Source organism: Amblyraja radiata, chromosome 1 (assembly GCF_010909765.2).
Source record: "Amblyraja radiata isolate CabotCenter1 chromosome 1, sAmbRad1.1.pri, whole genome shotgun sequence".
NCBI lineage: Eukaryota > Metazoa > Chordata > Chondrichthyes > Rajiformes > Rajidae > Amblyraja > Amblyraja radiata.
The window spans coordinates 19,378,258-19,401,270 of NC_045956.1; the positions used below are offsets into that span (position 1 = coordinate 19,378,258).

The 23,013-nt window shown below is 39.4% G+C and overlaps 1 protein-coding gene across 1 annotated transcript in view; it reads right to left on the reverse strand.

Annotated features, from left to right (window-relative positions):
* Positions 1-542: 542 nt before the first annotated feature.
* The window catches only part of etfdh (electron transfer flavoprotein dehydrogenase), a 36,108-nt gene continuing 13,637 nt past the window's right edge, over positions 543-23,013 (reverse strand). The window contains exons 3-13 of the mRNA XM_033018405.1: positions 22,703-22,932; positions 21,446-21,527; positions 21,115-21,233; positions 16,691-16,768; positions 14,797-14,943; positions 12,401-12,541; positions 11,049-11,192; positions 10,403-10,571; positions 10,027-10,209; positions 7,198-7,419; positions 543-1,580 (exon numbers count right to left, since the gene is read on the reverse strand). Coding sequence (XP_032874296.1) covers positions 1,417-1,580; positions 7,198-7,419; positions 10,027-10,209; positions 10,403-10,571; positions 11,049-11,192; positions 12,401-12,541; positions 14,797-14,943; positions 16,691-16,768; positions 21,115-21,233; positions 21,446-21,527; positions 22,703-22,932 — 1,679 coding nt within the window. The 3' untranslated portion in view covers positions 543-1,416. The remainder of the gene's footprint in view (positions 1,581-7,197; positions 7,420-10,026; positions 10,210-10,402; positions 10,572-11,048; positions 11,193-12,400; positions 12,542-14,796; positions 14,944-16,690; positions 16,769-21,114; positions 21,234-21,445; positions 21,528-22,702; positions 22,933-23,013) is intronic.

Here is a 23,013-nt window from a genome sequence, read left to right on the forward strand (position 1 = left end):
AAACTCTATCGTGTATTGTGTTCTTTTTATTGTATGGCTGTATGCTAGCTCAAATCTCACTTGAACTTGAAGAACTGAAGAAAGACCATGTCAAGATGTACAAGATCACAAGTGGCATGGATAACGTGAACTCTGTCTTTTTTCCAGAATACAGGATTCTAAAATTAGAGGCTATAGCCTTAAGGTGAGAGGGGAGAGATTTAAGAGAGACCTCATGGACAGCTTTTGACACTCGGAGGGTAGTCTGTAACTGGAATGAGGAACCTACAAAAACGATACGATTCCGACTTTCTAAAAACATTTGACAGATGATTAGGAGCTAAGAGGGATATGAGCCAAGTACATGCAAATGGGACTATCACAGAATGCATACTTGGTCAGCATGGATAAGTTGGGCCGAAGGACCCGTTTCCATGCTATATTGCTATTCTATATAACCCCTCTAACTGATCGTCTTGCAGAGAAACCTATATTTCAAAGGAGGGAATTTTCACTTTGAGCAAAAGGGCCAATCTAGAAAATAGATAATCCCAAAAATCTTGAACAGATGATTTTATTAGAAACTGAATATTTACAAGTTCATATTTACATTCTGATAACACAATACATATTTAACTCATTTGAATGGTGCAGTCAGCACAAAAAACTGCTATTATAATTACACTGGAGCAAATTTTATAATTAAAACATGTCTAATTATTATCTCCCCATACTATTAAAATGTTTGCATTGGTGTAAGTTGATATTCAGTCACATTTTACGAAAGCTCATTTTAAATAAAAATATTTTTGCTAAACAATATCGGTTTGTAATATATGAACGTAACAATCAGTTTGTCAAAGTTACTGACCATATTTGAAAGGTAACACTTTGGATATAAGGCACAATGGAACTGTTTTCTAGTTGTATTCCTTTTTTCCTTGATTGCAGTACTTAGTGTTGAAGTAGTTTTATGGTAGCATTTATTTTACAAGAATTATTTCTCGTATTAAACTAAATGACATCAAACAACTGCACAAAGCAATTTCAGCCAACACACTGCCAAAATTAAATCCAATGCGAAGCCAATTAATAATAAAAATAATTTTCACTCAATTACATTTGTGGATTAACTAAAATTAAAGGCTTCTCATTTTGAGGTAATGATTAATTGCCATCTGATGATGTTGATAAAAACAATCTAGCAAGGTTACAGAATAAATACTGGCCACTCTTTTATTTGTATCTGCTCGACTGACATTTCTCCCGAATGAAACCAGAATGAAGCATATATTAATTAGAAAAATGTAATTCTTCCATTTTTAATTTACATTTGAACAATTAATATGAACATTGAGTTCAGACCTAACAATTCCAGTAATATACAATAAGCCAGAACACAATACTGTAGCTAGGCTGTTGGATCAGGTTGAGTGTTTACATTCCATTATAAGCAGGGCCACCACCTCCTTCAGGCACCACCCAGTTGATATTTTGGCTGGGATCCTTAATATCACACGTCTTGCAGTGAACACAATTCTGAGCATTAATCTGCAATCTCATTCCGTTATCATTTTCCAAAGGAACATACTCATAAACACCTATGGGTGGGGAAAGAAATGATTCATGTAGTAAAGTATACGCAGGAACGAACATATGAAAGATAAATAGTAAAACTCATAGGCACCAAAATGCAAAGAAATCTCCAGAACTGACTGAACTGATCAGTAGAAGCAATTGGGAAGATAAATGATGGTGATGGGATTCACTCATGGAATCCTACATGCATTCCTTTCTATTGCTGAGAATGGGTGCACACAAAAATCAAATACAAATCAAATGTCCGTCTTCAAGAACACAGATGAATAGGTCAGAGAGAAGCGATTTTGACTAATGGTCATTGTGTAGACATAGTTGTATAGCACCTGAAGGAGAACCATGAAAACTATTCTCTTGTGCATAGATTGTTCCAATTGGAAAATGGATGTTGATTTGACCATCTTCCATTCAGATGCCCTATTCAATAGGGCCTCTGTCGAGCTGTGTTCTATCACAGTTTCTCCTCTCCTCGTGTCAGCAGTTTTCTGGAAATGGTGAGCTGTTAGTAAGACCCTGGAATCAGAGGAGGGAGCTCCATGTCTCTGTGTTCAAAAAGGAACTGCAGATGCTGGAAGATCTAAGGTACACAAAATTGCTGGAGAAACTCAGCGGGTGCAGCAGCATCTATGGAGCGAAGGAAATAGGCGACGTTTCGGGCCGAAACCCTTCTTCAGACATGTCTCTACCTGGTTTAAGGGGTCGGGGGAGCGGATATGTTGGAGAATACGTACGCAGGGGCAGTCAACCGGAATATTTGAACGCAAATGACTGAAAATAAGTCATGGAAATATACAAATGGAAATTGGACCTACATCTATAACTAGCGGGCATCCATCAGTATTAATCCCATCTTTCAGTACTTGGCTGATAGCCTTATATGCCGAGTTAAATGCTCGTTTTACATGCCGTCAGACACTCTTTTTCCAGCACAATCACCAGCAGAGCATTCCAGTTACTCACCACACTCTGGGTGAAAACTTCTGCGCACAGATCCCTATTCTTAGCTATGTGAAAACATTTAATGAATTTATTTGAAAATTATTTCATATATTTCAACTCAACGGACATCAAATATCTAATTGGCTGAAGCAGCATCATTTTACACACTTAGGACAAGTTTTAGAACTATCTGAGCAACCTCTGAAATGGAATACAAATTCACAGCCTTCAAACACAATAGAACAATTAATTGCATTTTACTGAAATGCAGGAGGAGGAGAGTGGAGATATTGTAGAGGCTACAGTACAGAACCAAATATCATGGTAGTTTGAGATTTTGAATGAGTCTTTAAAAGCTGAAAACAGCAGGCTGGTTTCAGTGAAAGTGATCGTGAAGCCGGTTCGCTAATGTTTATTTGGGAAGGTAAACTGCCGTGTTAACCTGGTCTGAGTCAATATGTGATTCAATATGCTGATGAGATTTACCAATTTCACAACTTGCTGTAAATAGATCTTTAAACAATCAGAAAATAAGTTTATTTGTCTGTACATGGGCAGAAATTGATAGACGGACTGGCCACCAATGGTCACCACCACAGCTGGGAGCTTTTGTAAACAATTAGGGGCAGCACGGTGGCGCAGCGGTAGAGTTGCTGCCTTATAGCACTAGCAGCACCAGAGACCCGTGTTCGATCCCGACTACGAGTGCTGTCTGTATGCTGTGCGTACGTTCTCCCTGTGACCGTGTGGGTTTTCTCCGAGATCTTCGCTTTCCTCCCACATTCCAAAGACGTACAGGTTTGTAGGTTAATTGGCTTGGTGTAATTATAAATTGTTCCTAGTGTGTGTAGAATGGTGTTAGTGTGTGGGGATCGCCGGACAGTGCGGACTCAGTGGGCCAAAGGACCTGTTTCCACGCTGTATCTCTAAACTAAATTAAAATATGTCGATATTAAATGTCTGGTTGCTCAAAAAGACAAATTATACTAAAAAAAAAAGTACTTGTGCTATAACTCCAGGATAAGCGATCAACTAAGAAAACCAGGCCAAAAGCCAGAATATTATCTAACTATCTAACTGAATATACCAACTTATGCAAAGGACAATAAATATCTCCGAAAGCAAAAAACAGCTACCTACATGTTAACTAGCTCTTTAAAAAAACTGATCATATAGATGCAAGTATATCATTGGGGTTATCAAGTGGGCACCTCCCTTCACTGGTGTTTCGTTGAGTTAGACCCACGACACCTCGAGAAGGCTCAACAGTTGGTTCTAGTGTCCCAGAACAAACCTCCTCAATACCTGCTCTCAACACCTATGTTACCAGTATCTACTAAATAAAGGAAGCACCAGCCAATTAGCTTACTCTAACAAATGCTAAATACCTGCATCTTATCTTCCATTAACCCTAGCTCATCATTAAACTTGTGACACCACAAATGTCACCTTTGCATCAGCCACTTCCCCAGACTACAATCACAAATAAATACACTTACTGCATGTCATTCGTTTTCTTTCTGTCCCCAACTGACACTATTTTTTCTCCACCAAATCCACCCACTGCCTTGCTCTGCTGCCTCTGACATCTGCTTTACGGCCTGATGTAAACTCTGTCCACATATTCCGAGCTCTCCAAATAGCTGTGAAACCTCTACAACCCACCTTTTGCTTACTCTTGCTCTTCATCCTCACTGCACAACTTCTGCCGCCACGTCTACATATCTAAAACCTTTTCCTTTCATAAGCCTCGTCCTCTAAGTTCTCCCAAGGCACCATCAGTTCTGTAAATATACTATCTGCTGACTAACTGACCATAACACTGCCTCAAACTAGTACTAATTATTTCCTATGGAACAACAAGCTTTCCTCCCAAATCTAGCTGCATCTCCCAAGCATTGGCTCCCCGTAACTGGCCTGACTCATACCTGCCCGAAAACTTTCCTCCTCTACTTTTCTCTCCCTCACGGACAAAATGAATCGCTGCACTCTCAGTCCTGATGTCTACTGAATTCACCTGTGCTCTCCTCCTCTCAACTGTTGCAGCTATGCACTACAAGATCTGGTTATGCTACCAAGTATAACCCTGAGAAAGATTAGTCCTACATCCTGACAAAATATGCCTTAATGTTGCCACCTCTGAACACAAGGGACATGCCGGGTCCCCACCTACCTATTGTTTGAGGTTTTGTGGTGATGGCAGCACATCATGAACAGCCCTTATAAGGAAACTTATTTGACCCTCCTCCATACACCACAGATCCCTCCAGCTAAACCTCCTCTGTTGTAAACTTTCCCAGTTCATCCACTGTCCTTGCTTTACCTGAGCTACTGCCCTTGTACATCTCACTGCTTCCTCCTGACACCATACCTGCTCTTCAACCAATTTCCTCCTCTCTGTTGGACCTGCCGTACTCCACACTGGTTTCCCTGTGCTGAGCCCTAAGCCTTAATTATGATTTGGATTACATTTCCTTTTTATTGGTTGTATTATTATTTTATGCTTAAATCAATCTAATAGAGGTGTGCTTTATCTACGGGCTAACCATTGTACTTCCTTTTATCAATGGACAATCCCTGCTCATATCAAACCTTTCACAACCTCAGGTTATTCAAAAGAGCTTAAGAGCTAATGAAATATTATTTGTGGTGCAGTCAAGTCCGGAAACAGAGGGCTTCAGATTGCACCTGAACTGGAACCAGTTTGGGAGGTTTGCAAGTGCTGATAAGAGAAGACTTGGTTTATTATTGTCATGTTTCAAGGTTTTAAGGTCAGTTTATTGTCACAAGTACCAATTAAGGTACAGTGAAAAACTTTGCTTTGCAAGCTGTCCAGGCAAATCAAAATGCTTATGAGTATAATCAAACTATACTTCAGTACACCAGGTAATACAGAACATTGCAAAGGGTAGGGGCTAGTTAAATACAGAAGGAAAACAAAGTTTGTCCAGTACAGATTGCAACTATTTTAATGCAAGATGCCATTGGACCTTGGGCAGATGAAGTGAGAATATTGATCAGCACAAAAGAGAATGATATTGTTGCTGTCACAGAGAAAAAGGGGCAGGAGTGGTAACTCAATGTTCCAGGGGAGAGAATTAGGGGAAAGAACTAGAAGGGGAGGAGGCATTCTAATACTGTTTCAGGGGTTCATCGCTGCAGCAATGAAGGAGGATCTCATAGAAATCTCTTCCTATGGAGCCATAATTATAGACCTTGGAAATAAAAGGGTGATTAATTTACTGGGGATTAACTACATTCCTCCTAACAGTCATTACAAAATACAGAGGCAGGAATGTAGGCAAACACTATGATAGTGTTTGAATAATATTAAAGTAGCATTGGATTTCGACTTACATATCATTAAGTAGAATCACCTCAGTATGAAAGCCTTAGAAGGGGTGTAATTTAAAAAAAAAAGTGTAATCATGAGAGCTTTATGAGCCAGTACATAGTTCTACTAAATAAGGCGCAGTAATATACCTGTTAATAGGGAATGCAGCCATACAAAAGGATGGAATGAATACAAAATGCTGGAGTAACTCAGCAGGTCACGGAGCATATCTGGAGAAAAGGAATAGGTGACGGTTCGGGTCGAAACCCTTCTTCATAAATTTATTTTTAGAATTAGAGATACAGCACGGAAGCAGGCCCTTCAACCCACCGATTCTGCACCGACCCCAGCAATCCTCGTACACTAGCACTAATACCTGCAGCATTATATGCAATTATGGTCTCCTAAGTTGAGGAAAGACATTATTGCTATTGAGGGAGTGCAGCGTAGGTTCACCAGGTTAATTCCCGGAATGGTAGAACTGACATAAGATGAAAGAATTGGTTGACTTATATTCACTGGAATTTAGATGGTTAAGAAGGGATCTTATAGAAACTTATAAAGGATTGGACAGGCTAGATGCAGGAAAAATGTTCCCGATGTTGGGGGAGTCCAGAACCAGGGGTCACAGTGTAAGAATAAGGGGTAGGCCATTTAGGATGGATGAGGAAAAGATTTTTCACTCAGAGAGTTGTGAATCTGTGGAATTCTCTGCCACAGAAGGCAATTCGCTGGATGTTTTCAAGAGAGTTAGATTTAGCTCTCTGGGCTAAAAGAATCAAGAGATATGGGGCAAAAGCCAGAACAGGATACTGATTTTAGATGATCAGACATGATCATATTGAATGGCAGTGCTGGCTCGAAGGGCCGAAAGGCCTACTCCTGCACTTATTTTTTTATGTTTCTATGTTGTTGAATGCTAAAGACTTATCAGGAATTGCCATGACGATATTAACCAAATAAAATTTAATTGCATAAATTAATTGCATAAACTCGTTAAGTGATGCAATCACCAAAAACCACAAGATTTTTGCTGTACCTGGCTCGAAGGGCCGAATGGCCTCCTCCTGCACCTATTTTCTATGTTTCTATGATTGAGTTCAATTTTGCTTGAGCTTGAGCTTTAGCATCTCTATCAGCCCTTGATTCCCAAAAAGGTAGGACAAATATACTTTAAAATATTAAGTGAACAGCACTGCAAAAAAAAATCTATAATAGTTTGTTTTTCAATGCATGTCAACTACATGAAATATAATTACTCCAAGTCATTGAGATTATGTTGCAAGGATTTACGCCACGACCTCATGTCTGAAAAGATGACGATAAAATATATTAGTTAAAAATACCTGCAGGACAGAATCTTTGTTCTGGTCCATCATACACAGCCAAGTTCCTCTTTACCGGTACACTGTCATCCAGAAGTGTTAAATGTGTTGGCTGATTATCTGCGTGATTGGTTCCACTAAGGGCCACAGAGGACAGAAGGTCAAAGCTGATATTTCCATCTGGCTTGGGGTATTCAATTGGCGTGCAGTCCTTGGCTGGCTTTAATTGAGAAAAATCTGCACCTGCAATTTGACAGATATGATTTTAGTCAAACCAGTGCAACATCAGCCGCTTGTCCCATTGAGAGTCAGAACTCTGGAATAATGAAGAACTATCAGTTATTCATCTGCTGAAGTATTTTCTTGGAATTGAATTCCTGGCTTAGAATGGGCGAGAATTAGTGCAAATTTATAAGCATCTAGTGGCTAAATAAAGATTATTTTAACCAGTGGCAGAGCAACTAAGATGGTTTGCTGGAGACACAAGAGACTGCAGATGCTGGAATCTTGAGTAACGCACACAGCGCTGTTCCTAAGTTATAGGAGCAGAATTAGACCATTCAGTCCGTTAAGTCTACTCTGCCATTCAATCATGGCTGATCTATCTTTCCCTCTCAACCCCATTCTCCTGTCTTCCACTCATAACCCCTGACACCCTCACCAATCAAGAATCTGTCAACCTCCATCTTAAAAATATCCATTGATTTGGCCTCTACAGCCTTCTGTGGCAATGAATTCCACAGACTCACCACCCTCTGACTAAAGAAATTCATCATCTACGTTGTAAAGATACATCCTTTTATTCTGACACTATGGCCTCTGGTCCCAGAGACAGCCAATATCCATGCAGGAAATGCATAGGTGATGTTTCATACCCAAGAACACAGTTTGCGTCTGTGGGGTTGGAGAAAAACTGAGTTAACCTTATAGGTTGATGATCCTACATCAGAACTGGTCAATCTTTATGTAATTTAAAATCTTGGTTATCTAAAAATGTTGAACTCTATGTTGAGTCTCGAGTGTTGTACTGTGCTTGGTTGGGATAGTCATGAAGAGATGCAGCACAAAATTAGGCCCTTTGATTGTAGTCCACTATCAACCACCAATCCTACATTAATTTTTTTAAATTCTCTCCACATTCTCATCAATTGCCACAGATTCTACAACTCACCTACACAAAAGAGGCATTTTACGGTGACCAATTAACCCACTAATTTGCATGCACTTGGTAAGTGTGAGGAAGCTAGCGCAGCTGGAGGAAGCCTCTGCTGTCAGAGAGAAACAAGCAAACTCTATGCAAGGTCAGGATTGAATATGGGACTCTGGCGCTGCAAAACAGCAGCTCCTCTAGCCCTATCATTATGTTACCCTAGACAAATGTGTCATTAATTGTCCATCTTATATTATATTTGGTCGTAAAAGACCATTGCTTGCATTTCAGTTCTCACACCTCTCCTCCTACCCAGAAGCAGGGGAGAATACCCCTTGTCCTTCCCTTCTGCCACATTAGCGGCTACACCCTTCATAATATCTGCTGCCTTCAACAAGATACTGCCACCAGGCACATCTATCCTGCCTTTTCCACATTCTGAATGGGCTTTTCCCCCATGATCATTTATGTTCACTAATCTCTTTCCCCTGGCACCTTCGCATACAACCACAGGAGATACAACATCTGCCTTTTTATGTCTTCCCTTCCTAATATCCAGGAATTCAAACATCCTTTCTAAGTGAAGACACAATTCATTTCTACAATATAGTATCATCTACACTGGCAAAGTCAATTGCAGATTAGGGGAAAGTTTTGCTGTATAACTGTGCTGTTTGCAAAAGTAACCTTGTACTTCCAGTTGCCTGTCTCTTTAATACTCTAGCTCACTCGGTCTTTGGCGTTTTACACTGTTCCAAAAGTCCCAGTGTAAACACGAGGAACAAACTCTCATCTTCTGACCACGCTCATGGCTTTGCAGCGCCACAGTCCTCAGGAGAGATTTGGATCCAACAGTTACAGATGACCAGTTTGTGCAAAACTGGCCCATTCTGATGAAGTGTTATTAACTTGCAATGTTGACTCCTGTACAAAGGAAGCTCAACCTGCTGGGCAGTTCCAGCATTCCCTTTCATTTGGCATTTCCAGCAACTGCGGTGCTCTATATATCATAGTTCCAGCACTGTTTTCTCCGCTGTCCTCTTCCCACCCCCTCAATTTACACTGCATCCAGTAGCTCAGCAGAGATTAACAAACCAGACTATCCTCTCGCTGTAAGCGGCAGCACAATGTACATCATTTAATCTCTCAGTCTCTACCTGATCACACACCTCTCTTCATTCTCTCCGTTCCTCCCCCTTCATTGCTACTTACGGCCTTAATTTACTAATTTTTCTCGCTTTGATAGAAGGACATGTATCCAAAGGATTAAGTATATCTCTTTACAATTGTCTGATTAATTGAACTTTCCGACGTTTGGTCTGAGCAATCATGGCTCATTTTCAGTTATTGATGTTAAAGCAATTGTACAGGAATCAAAATTGTCATTTATTTTAAAGAAAATCCAAACTAAAAACTACATGTGCTGGATCTTTGAAGTAAAAATGCTAAAAAGTCAGCATGTCGGGCAGCATCTACGGAAAGAGAAACAGTTAACATTTTTTCTGGTATTGATTTTCTAGATGTATTAATCACTACCTTTAAAAAAAAATCACGGTTTCTGCTCCAATTCATGGGGTCTTTATCCTGAAGAGATAAAATGACATTTCCCAAGTTAAATGTCACACTTCCGTTTCATCTTCACCATTTCTACTCAAATATCCCTATTGTTTATTTCACATTCTAACTCAGCGCTAAATCACCTTTGTGTTTCAGTGTCCAAGGTTCGAATCCTCGAAAGATCCAATAAAATATCCCAGTATAAATCATTCCTCCATAAACACCTAAAGGTCCATGGCAAGAGGGTCGGATATTCCTCACAGAATAAAGTTCTTTCCAAATCCAGGAGTTTCTTAGGTCCACATCGTACTCTGGTACATGAAGGCCTAAGTTCAGGTGAAAACAATATTTTACTTTTGGAAAAGGAAACAATTTCCCAATAAACAATGACTTAAAAATTATTAACAATGTGCGAAGAAGTTGGAATAAAAATCTAAAAATCAACATTACATGCCTTGGACCGCGAACTTTGAAGGATTGTTATCAGGAAAGTTTAATCAAAGGTTTCCAAATCCGTACCTTGAGTTACAGGTTTGTGATCATTTTGAAATAATTTCTTAAAGACAACATCTGCAGCAATCATGCCACTCTTCATCGCAGTATGTGTTCCTTTAATTTTTGGGACATTCATCAATCCCGGACTGCAGCCAACTAGCAGTCCTCCAGGGAAGGAGAGTCTAGGTACAGACTACAAGATAATATTGCTTAGGTTTCTTAAGTAATACATTATCCTGACAGATCTGTGACAGCATTCACTTTGCCAATGATTCTAAAACAATCAATATTGTTCAATCTAGCAGCTTTATAAAAGGTAAAAAAAAATCTCTAAAGGTTTTCATCATAACCAAAATACACATATTTAAATGATTTATGTTTCTTCATCATTTTCCATAGTCTGGCAGTGTTAGGGCAATGGGAGTACATAAAAACAGTGGAAAGGGTTTATTGTGAACTTAACTATGATTTGAATTTATTAATTTTGTATTGAGATAATTTAATTTAATGGAAGAGGCAGGCAGAGTAAAGGATTAGCTAAAGCCATTACTATAAGTAGCATTAGAAACAAATGACTAATAGGAACAACAAATTTCTATCTCTTCAGAAAAGTATCTGCATAGGCTAATATTGCACATAATCCAGGCACTGAACTGGCATTTTACCATACCTGCAAACCACCTTCATTTAATGCACGGGCTCCATAGGCGATCCTTTTGCCTCCTTCCAGAGTTGGTGCTATTGAAGGATGATGTTTCCACCGCTGGAATTCTTTAAATGGATTCAGATATGGATTTTGATAATCTAAACCTACCTAAGAGCAAAACAAACAACAAATATAAACTCCGATTTTGTAATCGAGAGAAGGAAAAAAATGAAATGCGAAATCACCAAGATATTGTGTGCCAACAATACTGAAGATGACAATGAAATAAACTTCACTACCAAAAAGAGTTTTCTTTTTGCTTTCTTGAACAAGGATTGCATTATAATCAGTCAGTACATGTAACAATACAAACATCATAGATTGACACCAAATGCTCGAATAACTCAGCAGGTCAGGCAGTATTTCTGGAGAACATGGATAGGTGACATTTCGGGTCGGGACCCAATAAAAACATCATGGTTGACCAGTTAACTGTATGAAATAATGTATCTTTGAGTTTTGAAGTATGACACACAAATTTTATTGACCAAATCAATTGTTTAAGAAAAACACATAGAGCTCTGAAAGTTTCCATCTTAATCAATATTTCATAAATAATCTGTGGGGTCTTGGTCATGGGGTAGGTATGAGGTGTCCGACAGCTGGCACCTGCCTGCCTCAGAATGATAGAGGTCAGTCTGCCAGATACATGAAGGAATTAAAAAACAGAAGGTGAGATGTTTTCATTTGGGGCTTTGCAGATCAACAATGGGGAATGGATGAACAGCATTAAAGAGGATAAAGAGAGCAGACATTTTGATTGGATCTATTTATGGGGTGTGGGCCAAGACTGCATGGTACCATTTAAGTAACACAACTTTCGATAACTTCAGCAGCAAAGAAACAGAGGCAGGGTATGAGACATGCAATATTACAGAGACTGGAGGGCTGGAAGCTCAAGAGAAGTTCAGATCAAATGCTCTATGAGTGACCTAACTGATTCATGTGTGCTTATACTTGTGAAACTTGTGATATTTGTGTCAAGGATAGGTATAGTCAGCTACAGAAAGAAATGTAACTATAGATGACACACTCCTCACTCCAAACATTACAACATCAAACCCGCACCATCATCTCCCACAGATGGACGTATGGCAACAAATCACACTTGTGAAACTATCCCACCATTTCACCAATTTGCTGAGATTTATTTTCCGGAAAAATATAGTAAAGCACTTGGAATAAACTAAGGTAGACACAGACTGCTGGAGTAACTCAGCGGGACAGCGGGACAAACGAAGACCATTTTATTCAGCCTATACAACAAATAAGTCAGCAAACAGTGATAGAAGTGCAGCAGTAATTAATACACTTACCACAAATCCTAAAGCCACCAAGGGTTCCCCTTCATTTAAATGATAGAGGAATGACCCACCATATGTGTGTCTGTCCAGGGGCCACCCCACAGTGTGCTCCACTCTACCAGGTCTCCATTTTGCTTCATCAATTACCCAAATCTGCCAGTAAAATGCAAATAAGAAATGCATTAAATATTACCGCAACGACTGCTTTAGCTGGGAGTTACAGTTGTATCCAAAAAATGAGACTTGATGAGTACTGTAAAACTAAAATTAAGAGTTAATCTGGCTTAAATCATTAAAATTGTTTAAAAAATTGCTAATATTTGCTAAATTAAATAAATGGCTTTTTGTGATTGCGAATGGGAAAAACTTCAGGAAGAGTTGGATAAATATGGCGAAAAAATAAAACATTTTTTGCCTCAAAGGTATATATAAAACTGAAATTAAACAAGTATAGGGGAAAATATTTAAAATAAAATACAGGTTGTTTAGTTTAGTTTAGAGATACAGCGCGGAAACAGGCCCTTCGGCCAACCAGGTTGGCATCGACCAGTAATCCCCGCACATTAACACACGAGGGGCAATTTACATTTATACCAAGCCAGTTAACTACAAACCTATAAGTCTTTGGAGTGTGGGAGAAAATCGAAGATCTCAGAGAAAACCCACGCGGTCACGGGGAGAACAAACAAACTCCGTACAGACAGCACCCGTAGTCAGGATTGAACCTGGGTCTCTGGCGCTGCAAGCTGTAAGGCAGCAACTCTGTTGCGCCACCATGCCGCTCAGGTCCACAGTATAAAATTGTGTAGCGAAACTTTGGCTATAAAAAGGTTCAACATGAATGGATCAGCAATTAAAACAATAAACATTTGGAATTATGCCCAGAGCCTTAAAATACAATAGCAAGGTGATGATGTTTAAATGTGCATGACGTTAGTTAATGTGCAATTAGGACTATCATATCTGGTTCTGAAACACCTATTGAAGGAGACCTATGATACAAGTAGAAATGATTTTGGTACAGATGATTTGGTATCAATTTTTGGTTATTCAAAGAGTTCAAACATTTTTTCCAATAAAACATGCTGGTGATCCATCTTCTTGAACTGTTGCATTTTTTTGATGATGGCATTCATATATTTTCAGGAAACTGGGACTTCCAGAATTCAATGTTAGCGACAATGAGGAAACAACAATAAATTTTCACATTTTATTCTGGGACAGAATTAATTGACACTTAACAGTCTGTTAAAGGAAAGTTATTTTTGACTAGATTGTTCTTTAAATAGTAGGTAGATAAATGAAATAGAGTTGATATAGTGAATGCTGATGTTCGAAGAGCTTTTGATAAAGTGTTACATAATAAACATTCGTGGAACTGAAGTCCTCAGAATTAAAAAGGCAGTGACTGCATGGAGTAATCAACCATGTTTTCTTCCGACTGGGTAGAAGTGTGAAATTATATTTGGGGGTAGGGGAAGAATGGTCAATAGTGGGATTATTTAACCTTTTCATGAATATTAGCAATATGGACTTTTATTATTTCCAACTCAATGTAAATGACATAAAACTCGGAAACATAATAAACAATTAGACGAATAAGACTGCAGAGTAGGGAGGCTGACGAAATAGGCAGACATAGCAGGTAAAAATTAATGCAGAGAATTGCAAATCAATTTGTTTTTATAGGATGAAAGAGGCAATAGAAACACAAGGGTATAACCTTAGATAGACACAAAATGCTGGAGTAACTCAGCGGGACAGGCAGCATCTCTGGAGAGAAGGACTGGGTGTCGTAATCTTATGGTGGACCCAGGAACAGAGAGATTTTGGAGATGTATTTGTGGAAGACTTATAAGATTTGATGCTGTTGCTCACATTTTATGCATCTCAGATTTTTACTGCAAGTAATCCTTTTAACATTGTTGTTTTTAAATATTGTTTCTCGTACTCAAATATACCCCATGTATTCAAATCCTTTCCACCTTTGTAACTTGCCTATGACACAATATGCTTCTAAGATTTCCATTATGTCCCCCCACCCCAACTCTGCTAAAAGATGGGACAGTGCAAAAGACCATCCTTCCATTTTGTCAGCTGTTTTCACATGGCCAGGCCACAAGTGGAGTTTTCCTGAATTCCCTCTCGACATCTCCCTGCCTCCCTTTCCTCCTCCAAGCCTATGAACATCTATGCTTAAAACGCCCAAATCAGGCTTTGCTCCACAATTCTCTAACCAAACCTTTTTATTAACATTAAGAAATATGCTTCTTTACTACACTTAATTTAAATACTTGTGATTCCACTTTGTGTTAATCAATATCTCATCATAATCCAAGTTGAAGCCATGATATGAATATACAAAGTGGCCAAAAATGCAATGGGAGAGGAATGCAAACCACATTTACCTCTTTCAAACCTATACCATAGGTCTGTGGTTCACAGGTCTCCCTTAGATTGAAATGTTTATACAATTGCTTAGCAAGGTGTCCATGGCAACCTTCACCAAATATTGTCACTTTAGCATGTAGTTCCATTCCTCTTTCAAATGTGTCCTTCAGAAAAAGCGTATAGAAAAGTATTTCTATTACTATAGGGAAAATCAGAATGCAGTTTTCAATTCAATTAATAAATGCCCACTTTACAACACAATTTACAACATCTATAACTCTACTTGATTTTAGCTAAATTATCTCCATACTATTTGAAAAAAATATATATTTAAAGACGAAAATTAATATAATGGGATAACAAAAAATTATCTTATTTACAAAATCACACAAAATGTAAATAAAGCTCAAATTTTAAGCGATATGTCTCCAGTTGCTGCTTTGGCAATATTTTCAAAGGAGCTTTATAATGTCACAACAAAGGAGAAAAATGGTTATCATGTTAAAAAAACATAAAAAACAATTCCAAATTGTACCCAGTGCTATTTTGTTGAAAGGGCCTCCAGAAGCTTCCAACCTTATTCAATTCTTTAATGGTCCTGTCCCACTTAGGCGACTCTATAGGCGACTGCCAGGGACTAGTTTTAATGGAATTGACCTACGACACCTGGCGGCAATCTATGACAGCACCTACGACAACACCTACGTCAACCTACGACAGAAAAAATCGTCACCACTGTCGCCAAAAAATGTTCAATGTGTTGAAAATGTTGTGGCAGTCGCCTGTGGTTGCCCCAAAAATCACCTAAGTGGAACAGGCCCATTATAGTGCAGCATGTAACCTGAAAATGAAATGACACTGAATACCTTTTATCCCCCTGTGATTACATGTTTCTAGTGTCATAGAGTGATACAGTGTGGAAACAGGCCCTTCTGCCCAACTTGCCCACACCGGCCAACATGTCCCAGCTACACTAGTTCATTCCATTCTCAACTGATCCTATTATGGTATCATACCCCATGACCTGGGCAATGCTCAAATATGAGCTATCAACCACTTTGTACTGATCATCTCCATTTAAGTAAGATCTATCAAATTAGGAGGTTTTGTTGAAATGTAATCAAAACACTTCTCACACGATACCGGATGAGTATTTCTAGTTCTCCGTTTGCAGGACCTTAAAAATACCTTTGTATTTCCCTTATAAAAAAGGGGTAAAAGCATATACGGAGATCTCAACAAAGGAACCAAAGAAACAGTGGAGAGTGTAGAAAAGGTTATTTCTCACATCTCAAATTCTCCCAATATTCTAAAAATCTTAAACCAGGAATAATATTGCTGGACTATTTGCATGGATAAATGCAGCTGCAAAAACTCCCATTGAGGCAACCTGTTGAGTGGCACCTCTGCTGCTGATCCCCAACATCAATTTCCTCTATCAATGATGCACTCTTTCTGCCATATGCCCAAATTACCAGTTGAAATGCAGCAACTCACATTGCTTACTTCCACAGCACATCTCAAACCCACAACTTTATCAAAAGATGAGCAACAAAACAATGGAAACACCCATCAACCCTTTATTACAACCTTCTAGCACTAGACATGTGACAAGTTAAATTTTGTTTGGTTAAAAACGTGGTAGGGCCTAACTAACACTTATCATAAGGACTACAGTGGCACACGTTGTTTGCTGCTGGCTTCCAAGGACAACTAGCAGCAGGCATTAAAGAAAATGGTGTTCTGTACATTCCAAGAAAACCTTTTTTTTGCAAAAGTTGTAAAAGAGAATGAAAATAAATATTTTGGAATAAAAAAGGAAACATTTCTTCTTGCAAAAAAATATATAAACTGGAATATTTTGTCCTTTTGAACAGTAGCATGATTTAATATATGATTTAGTAACCCTACCTTTGGTGAACCATCCTTATGAATACCAACATCATTGGTAGAAATTCCTTTTATACTCCCATCATCATGGAATAATAACTAGATTTAAAAAAAAAAAACTTTTAATAATGCAATCGTTTAAATCATAATCGATGAAACAAGAAATAAAGTAGGTCTGGTCACCATTTATTGTGATCATATAACCATATAACCATATAACAATTACAGCACGGAAACAGGCCATCTCGGCCCTACAAGTCCGTGCCGAACAATTTTTTTCCCTTAGTCCCACCTGCCTGCACTCATACCATAACCCTCCATTCCCTTCTCATCCATATGCCTATCCAATTTATTCTTAAATGATACCAACGAACCTGCCGCCACCACTTCCACTGGAAGCTCATTCCACACCGCTACCACTCTCTGAGTAAAGAAGTTCCCCCTCATGTTACCCCTAAACTTCTGTCCCTTAATTCTGAAGTCATGTCCTCTTGTTTGAATCTTCCCTATTCTCAAAGGGAAAAGCTTGATCACATCAACTCTGTCTATCCCTCTCATCATTTTAAAGACCTCTATCAAGTCCCCCCTTAACCTTCTGCGCTCCAGAGAATAAAGACCTAACTTATTCAACCTATCTCTGTAACTTAGTTGTTGAAATCCAGGCAACATTCTAGTAAATCTCCTCTGTACTCTCTCTATTTTGTTGACATCCTTCCTATAATTGGGCGACCAAAATTGTACACCATACTCCAGATTTGGTCTCACCAATGCCTTGTACAATTTTAACATTACATCCCAGCTTCTATACTCAATGCTCTGATTTATAAAGGCTAGCATACCAAAAGCTTTCTTTACCACCCTATCTATATGAGATTCCACCTTCAAGGAACTATGCACGGTTATTCCCAGATCCCTCTGTTCAACTGTATTCTTCAATTCCCTGCCATTTATCATGTACGTCCTATTTTGATTTGTCCTGCCAAGGTGTAACACCTCACATTTATCAGCATTAAACTCCATCTGCCATCTTTCAGCCCATTTTTCCCAAATGGCCTAAATCACTCTGTAGACTTTGGAAATCCTCTTCATTATCCACAACACCCCCTATCTTGGTATCATCTGCATACTTACTAATCCAATTTACCACCCCTTCATCCAGATCATTGATGTACATGACAAACAACAAAGGACCCAACACAGATCCCTGAGGCACCCCACTAGTCACCTGCCTCCAACCCGACAAACAGCCATCCACCATTACCCTCTGGCTTCTCCCATTCAGCCACTGCTGAATCCATCTTGCTATTCCTGCATTTATACCCAACAGTTTAACCTTCTTAACCAACCTTCCATGAGGAACCTTGTCAAAAGCCTTACTAAAGTCCATATAGACAACATCCACTGCTTTACCCTCGTCAATTTCTCTAGTAACCTCTTCAAAAAATTCAAGAAGATTAGTCAAACATGACCTTCCAGGCACAAATCCATGTTGACTGTTCCTAATCAGACCCTGTTTATCCAGATGCTTATATGCTTCACTATGAAGTTCCACATCAACTCCACACCCTAACCTACAATTCCCTAGATTCCTTGACTATTCGTAAAATCTACTGATGCAAATTGAAATATACCCAATGATTGAGTTAATATAGTCATTACCTTGTTCTGAGAACATGCCCTTTGGTCCTTGACTCTCCCATGAAAGGACACATCCTCTCAGTTCCTTCCTACACCTCGCTACCCCATACCCCTCCCTCCACGAAATCTACATGTTTCAACCTTTTAAATACCAACGAGTAGAAGCCCAACTTGTTTAACGTTTCCTTGTAGGGCAACCATCTATAACCATAGATCATTCTAGTGAACCTTCGCTGAACTGCCTCCAATCTAACAATCTCTGTTTCTAGGGGGACCAAAATTGTTCAAAGTACTCTTTATCTAGTCTTATTATTGCTTAGTTGTAACAGTTGCAGTGAGGCTTCTCTACTTTTATTTTCAAATCCCATGAAAAAAGGCCCAAAATGTCATTAGCTTTCCGTAAACTAGGTACTAGGGGTGAATAGAATGTTGATCCTTATTTCTCTCCCAGATTTCCATGCTCTGTACACAAGGACCACCAAATCTGTTTTCTGCAGTTATTCTCCATTTACATAATATTTTGCAATTCGCCTTTCCATTGATCCTTGTGTTATCCACAAATTTGTCTAACGTACATTTGTTCGTTCTTCCAAGTTGTTAATCTATATTATTAAATCTCTGATCTTGGCTGCTTTTGGCCGACTATGCTGCGATTTCCGAGAGAACGCTGCCACCTACGGCCGTCATTCTTGGCCACCTCGCTCAGAGCCCCCCTCCGCCGTATGAGTGCGGAGGATATTTTCCGTCGATGAAAAATGAGAGATATATTAATGTTTTTACAAAATTCCCCATTCTCTCTGCTGCCCCCACTGGCGGCAGGGGGAGGGACTATAAAACCAGGAAGTGTCGTGTCTCACTCAGTCTCTGCCAGAACCAGGAAGCGAGAGGGTCACGGCTCACGGCTCTCTGAGCTGCGAATAACACTGAAGGCACGTCTACTCCACGGTGAGTCCCCTCGATGCGGCTGTAAAGTGGTTGCAGCCCTTTTTAAAAAGTTTGTGTTCACAAAGTGAATTTTGGTTGTCGGATGTCTGCAGCCCAATTGTTTGCCTCGCCTTTTTTTTAACAGGTTTGTGTTCACAAAGTGAATTTTGGTTGTCGGGTGTCTGCAGCCCAATTGTTTGACTCGCCTTTTTTTTTTTAACAACTTTGTGTTCACAAAGTGAATTTTGGTTGTCGGGTGGCTGCAGCCCAATTGTTTGCCTTGGCTTGGCTTTTAAAATCGTTGCAACAGTTGGATGCCTGCCCAAGCATCCATACGGCCCACAATGTCTATACTAGCCCTCTGGAAACCAGTACCTTCGGCCCGCAACACCCATACTAGCGCAACAGACAGCCCAGCCCCCCCCTCCCCACTGGCTAACAGTATTGGTGACCAGCCCTCCCGTGTGATGCTGGGACCCAACGGGTCCCACTTAGTCTAGTATATACTGTAAACAGTTGTGATTCCAGTGTTGATTCCTGTGATATACCTCTGGTCATCAGTAACCATCCAGAAAATCACCTCTCGCCCCCTCTTGCCGCTACCTGTCTTCTCTTAACGAATCCTAAAACCATGTCAGTACAACAGCTCCAGCAGCATGAAATCTTATGGATTAATCATTTTTTTGAGGCACTTAGTTAAATAGTTTAGACTTAATAAACTAGTTTAAGGCATAAACTATGTTCTTACAATCCACTCTGGTTGAGACATCGTGAAAATATTCTAATAAATTAATTAGACATGATTTCCCCTTTATGAAGGCTCTGCTTGATTATATTATATTTTCAAAATGTGCCTCTATTACTTTCTTAATTATTAATTCTGACATTTGGGCAGTCTAATTCTGGCAGTCATGGTGGCACAGCGGTAGAGTTGCTGCCTTACAGCAAAAATGCAGTGCCAGAGACCCGGGTTAGATCCCGACTACGGGTGCTGTCTGTATGGAGTTTGCACGTTCTCCCCCTGATCTGCGTGGGTTTTCTCCGAGAACTTCGGTTTCCTCCCACACTCCAAAGGACAATTTAACATTGGCTCCAAATTGGCTTGATAAAATGTTAAATTGTCCAAGTTGGCGATATGCCTAGAGTACTGCCCTGCCGACTACAAAATTCAGAAGGTACAGAAGGTTTTTCCAAACAGTAGACTTTAGGCTAATTGGCCTAATAATATCAGTATAATATTTAGAGTACTATTACTGCGACTAACCATGAAAATAAAGCACCCGTGTACATTGGCCCATTGCTACCTCAGACTGGACTTCGACACAAATCAAATTAGAGAAATGAACCTTCGGTATGCTGTCTAATTCCATAAAATATTTTGGACAGTTCAAGTAGTCCATCAGGAAAACACATCAACAATTCAGTTTCGTTTTTTTAAAGTTTAAAGATACAGCGCGGAAACAGCCCTTCAGCCCACTGAGTCCGTACCAGCAATCCCTTAACATTAACACTACCCTACACACTAGGGACAATTTACACTTATACCAAGCCAATTAACCTACAAACTTGTACATCTTTGTAGTGTAGGAGGAAACCGAAAAGTTTGGTGAAAACCCACGCAGGTCACGGGGAGAACGTGCAAGTTCTGTACAGACAGCACCCGTGGTCAGGATTGGACAGGGGACCCATGTTTCTGGCGCTGTAAGGCAGCAACTCTGCCACTGCGCCAGTGTGCCTCCCCCCACCCCCAGTTATATTGTAAAACACCTTAGGGCATCCAAATCCTAATGTAGCATGATACTAAACAATACGTATTATTACATAAAATATGTTCACAATATATTTTTAATAAGTACATATTTTAAACTTTAATTGCTACTCACCTCAGAAGCTGCATATCCTGGATATAATTCCACACCAAGTTCTTCTGCTTGCTCTCCTAACCATCTGACCATGTGACCCAAACGGACAATATAATTTCCATGATTCCTCATGGGAAGACCTACAAGAATTGGGAGACAAATCAATATTTTAACCAAAGAAAGTTATTTTCAAATGCATACATTGCGAGGTGGTGCAGGAAGGAACATTTGAGATGTACAATATCTGACCAATAAATACATGCTTCCAGATTTACAAACAATATGAAATATTTTAAAAACCCTTGTTCCACTCTGCAAATTGACGTAAAAAGGTTACAAACGTTTACTATACCTGGTAGCAATGGAACAGGAATTCTGTATTTTTCTGTCAAAATACCAAATACATCCTCCTTTACTGGAGTGTTCAGAGGGGCCTGTTAGGTGCATGCACATTAAAAAATCAATATGTTTCATTATAAATCTAAAGATATAACCTTTAAATAACAATTATGATTCTTAGGTATTTCTGAGCTGAATAACAATGATAATATTGATTTTGAGATTTCAAAACCAGCAGCAAGATATGCTCAAATATTTTTTCATAAATCATATTCAATTTAACTTACTGGTGATTGTTGTTAAGGAATTAAAACATTTTATTGACCCAACCAAACTTTATGGGGGAAAGAGTGTAGAAAATTAATAATTACAAAAAATTCTGGTTGGCCACAACAAATCAGCATGTTCAGAAAGTTAACTTCATTTGCTATCACTACTCAGCATTACCAAATCATGTTAATCTCTACAGAGAGAAAATGTTCCTACATGATTTGCAGCATTACCGTCTGTGTACAAAAATGTGCTCTTCAGATTCCCATTAAATCTTTCCCCTCCTATGTTAAACCCATGTCCACTGGTTCTTGATTCCCCATTACAGATTAAAAGACTCTGTACATTTACCCCGTCTATTCCCCTCATGATTTTATAGACTTCTAGAAGATCACCTCTCATCCACTTCCAGCGCTCCAAGTCCTTGCCCACCCAATCTCTCCCTATATATATCTCAGGCCCACAAATCCTGGCAATATCCCTGCAATGTCCACCGGCTGGCACCAGTAATGTCTGCCACGCCAACTGTCTGACCTTTCCTTCTTTGTGTCTGTTTTGATGTGCTAAATGTATGTTTTTTAGTATTCTTTAGCTTGTTTTATGTGGGGGGTAGGGGAGGGGGAGTTGGAGGAAACTTTTTCTCATTGTTTACCTCGACGGAGATGCGATTTATTCCGTATCGTATCTCCGTCCTCACTGCAGCCTAACATTGAGGAGTTGGAGGCCTTTGCTGGAGATTGACCGAGAGCTCCATCACGGGATCCTGCGGACTTACAATCACGAAGTTCTAACTACTGAGTTGCCTCAAAATTGCAGTACCAAAATCAAATATATTATCTGTCATATTATACCATATAGAAACTGTACCCAACCGCTCTATTACAAGTAAACCTTTGATATTTTCCACATCAAATCGATTAGTATTGCAGCATAATCTAGAAATTGTAATTTTTCAATAAGCCAATAAAAAACTTGCAATAAATATAAACAATTTCCTCACCCCTCTGTCCCTCCAATCAGGGAACAACTCGTCCAGAGCTTTTGGATCCAGACATGCACCTGAAAGGATATGTTCACCAAGCTGTGCAGACTTCTCCACCACACACACTCGTATTTCCTTGCCATGTTTGTCAGCCAGCTGCTTCAGGTGGATTGCTGCAGATAGGCCAGCGGGACCTCCACCAATTATTACTACATCAGCTTCATCAGCGAATCGCTCCATGCTGACCCCTTAGAAAAAAGATGCAATACTAGAATAAGAAATATGAAATCATCCTTATTTTGAATATTTGCAAAAATATGACGAAACAA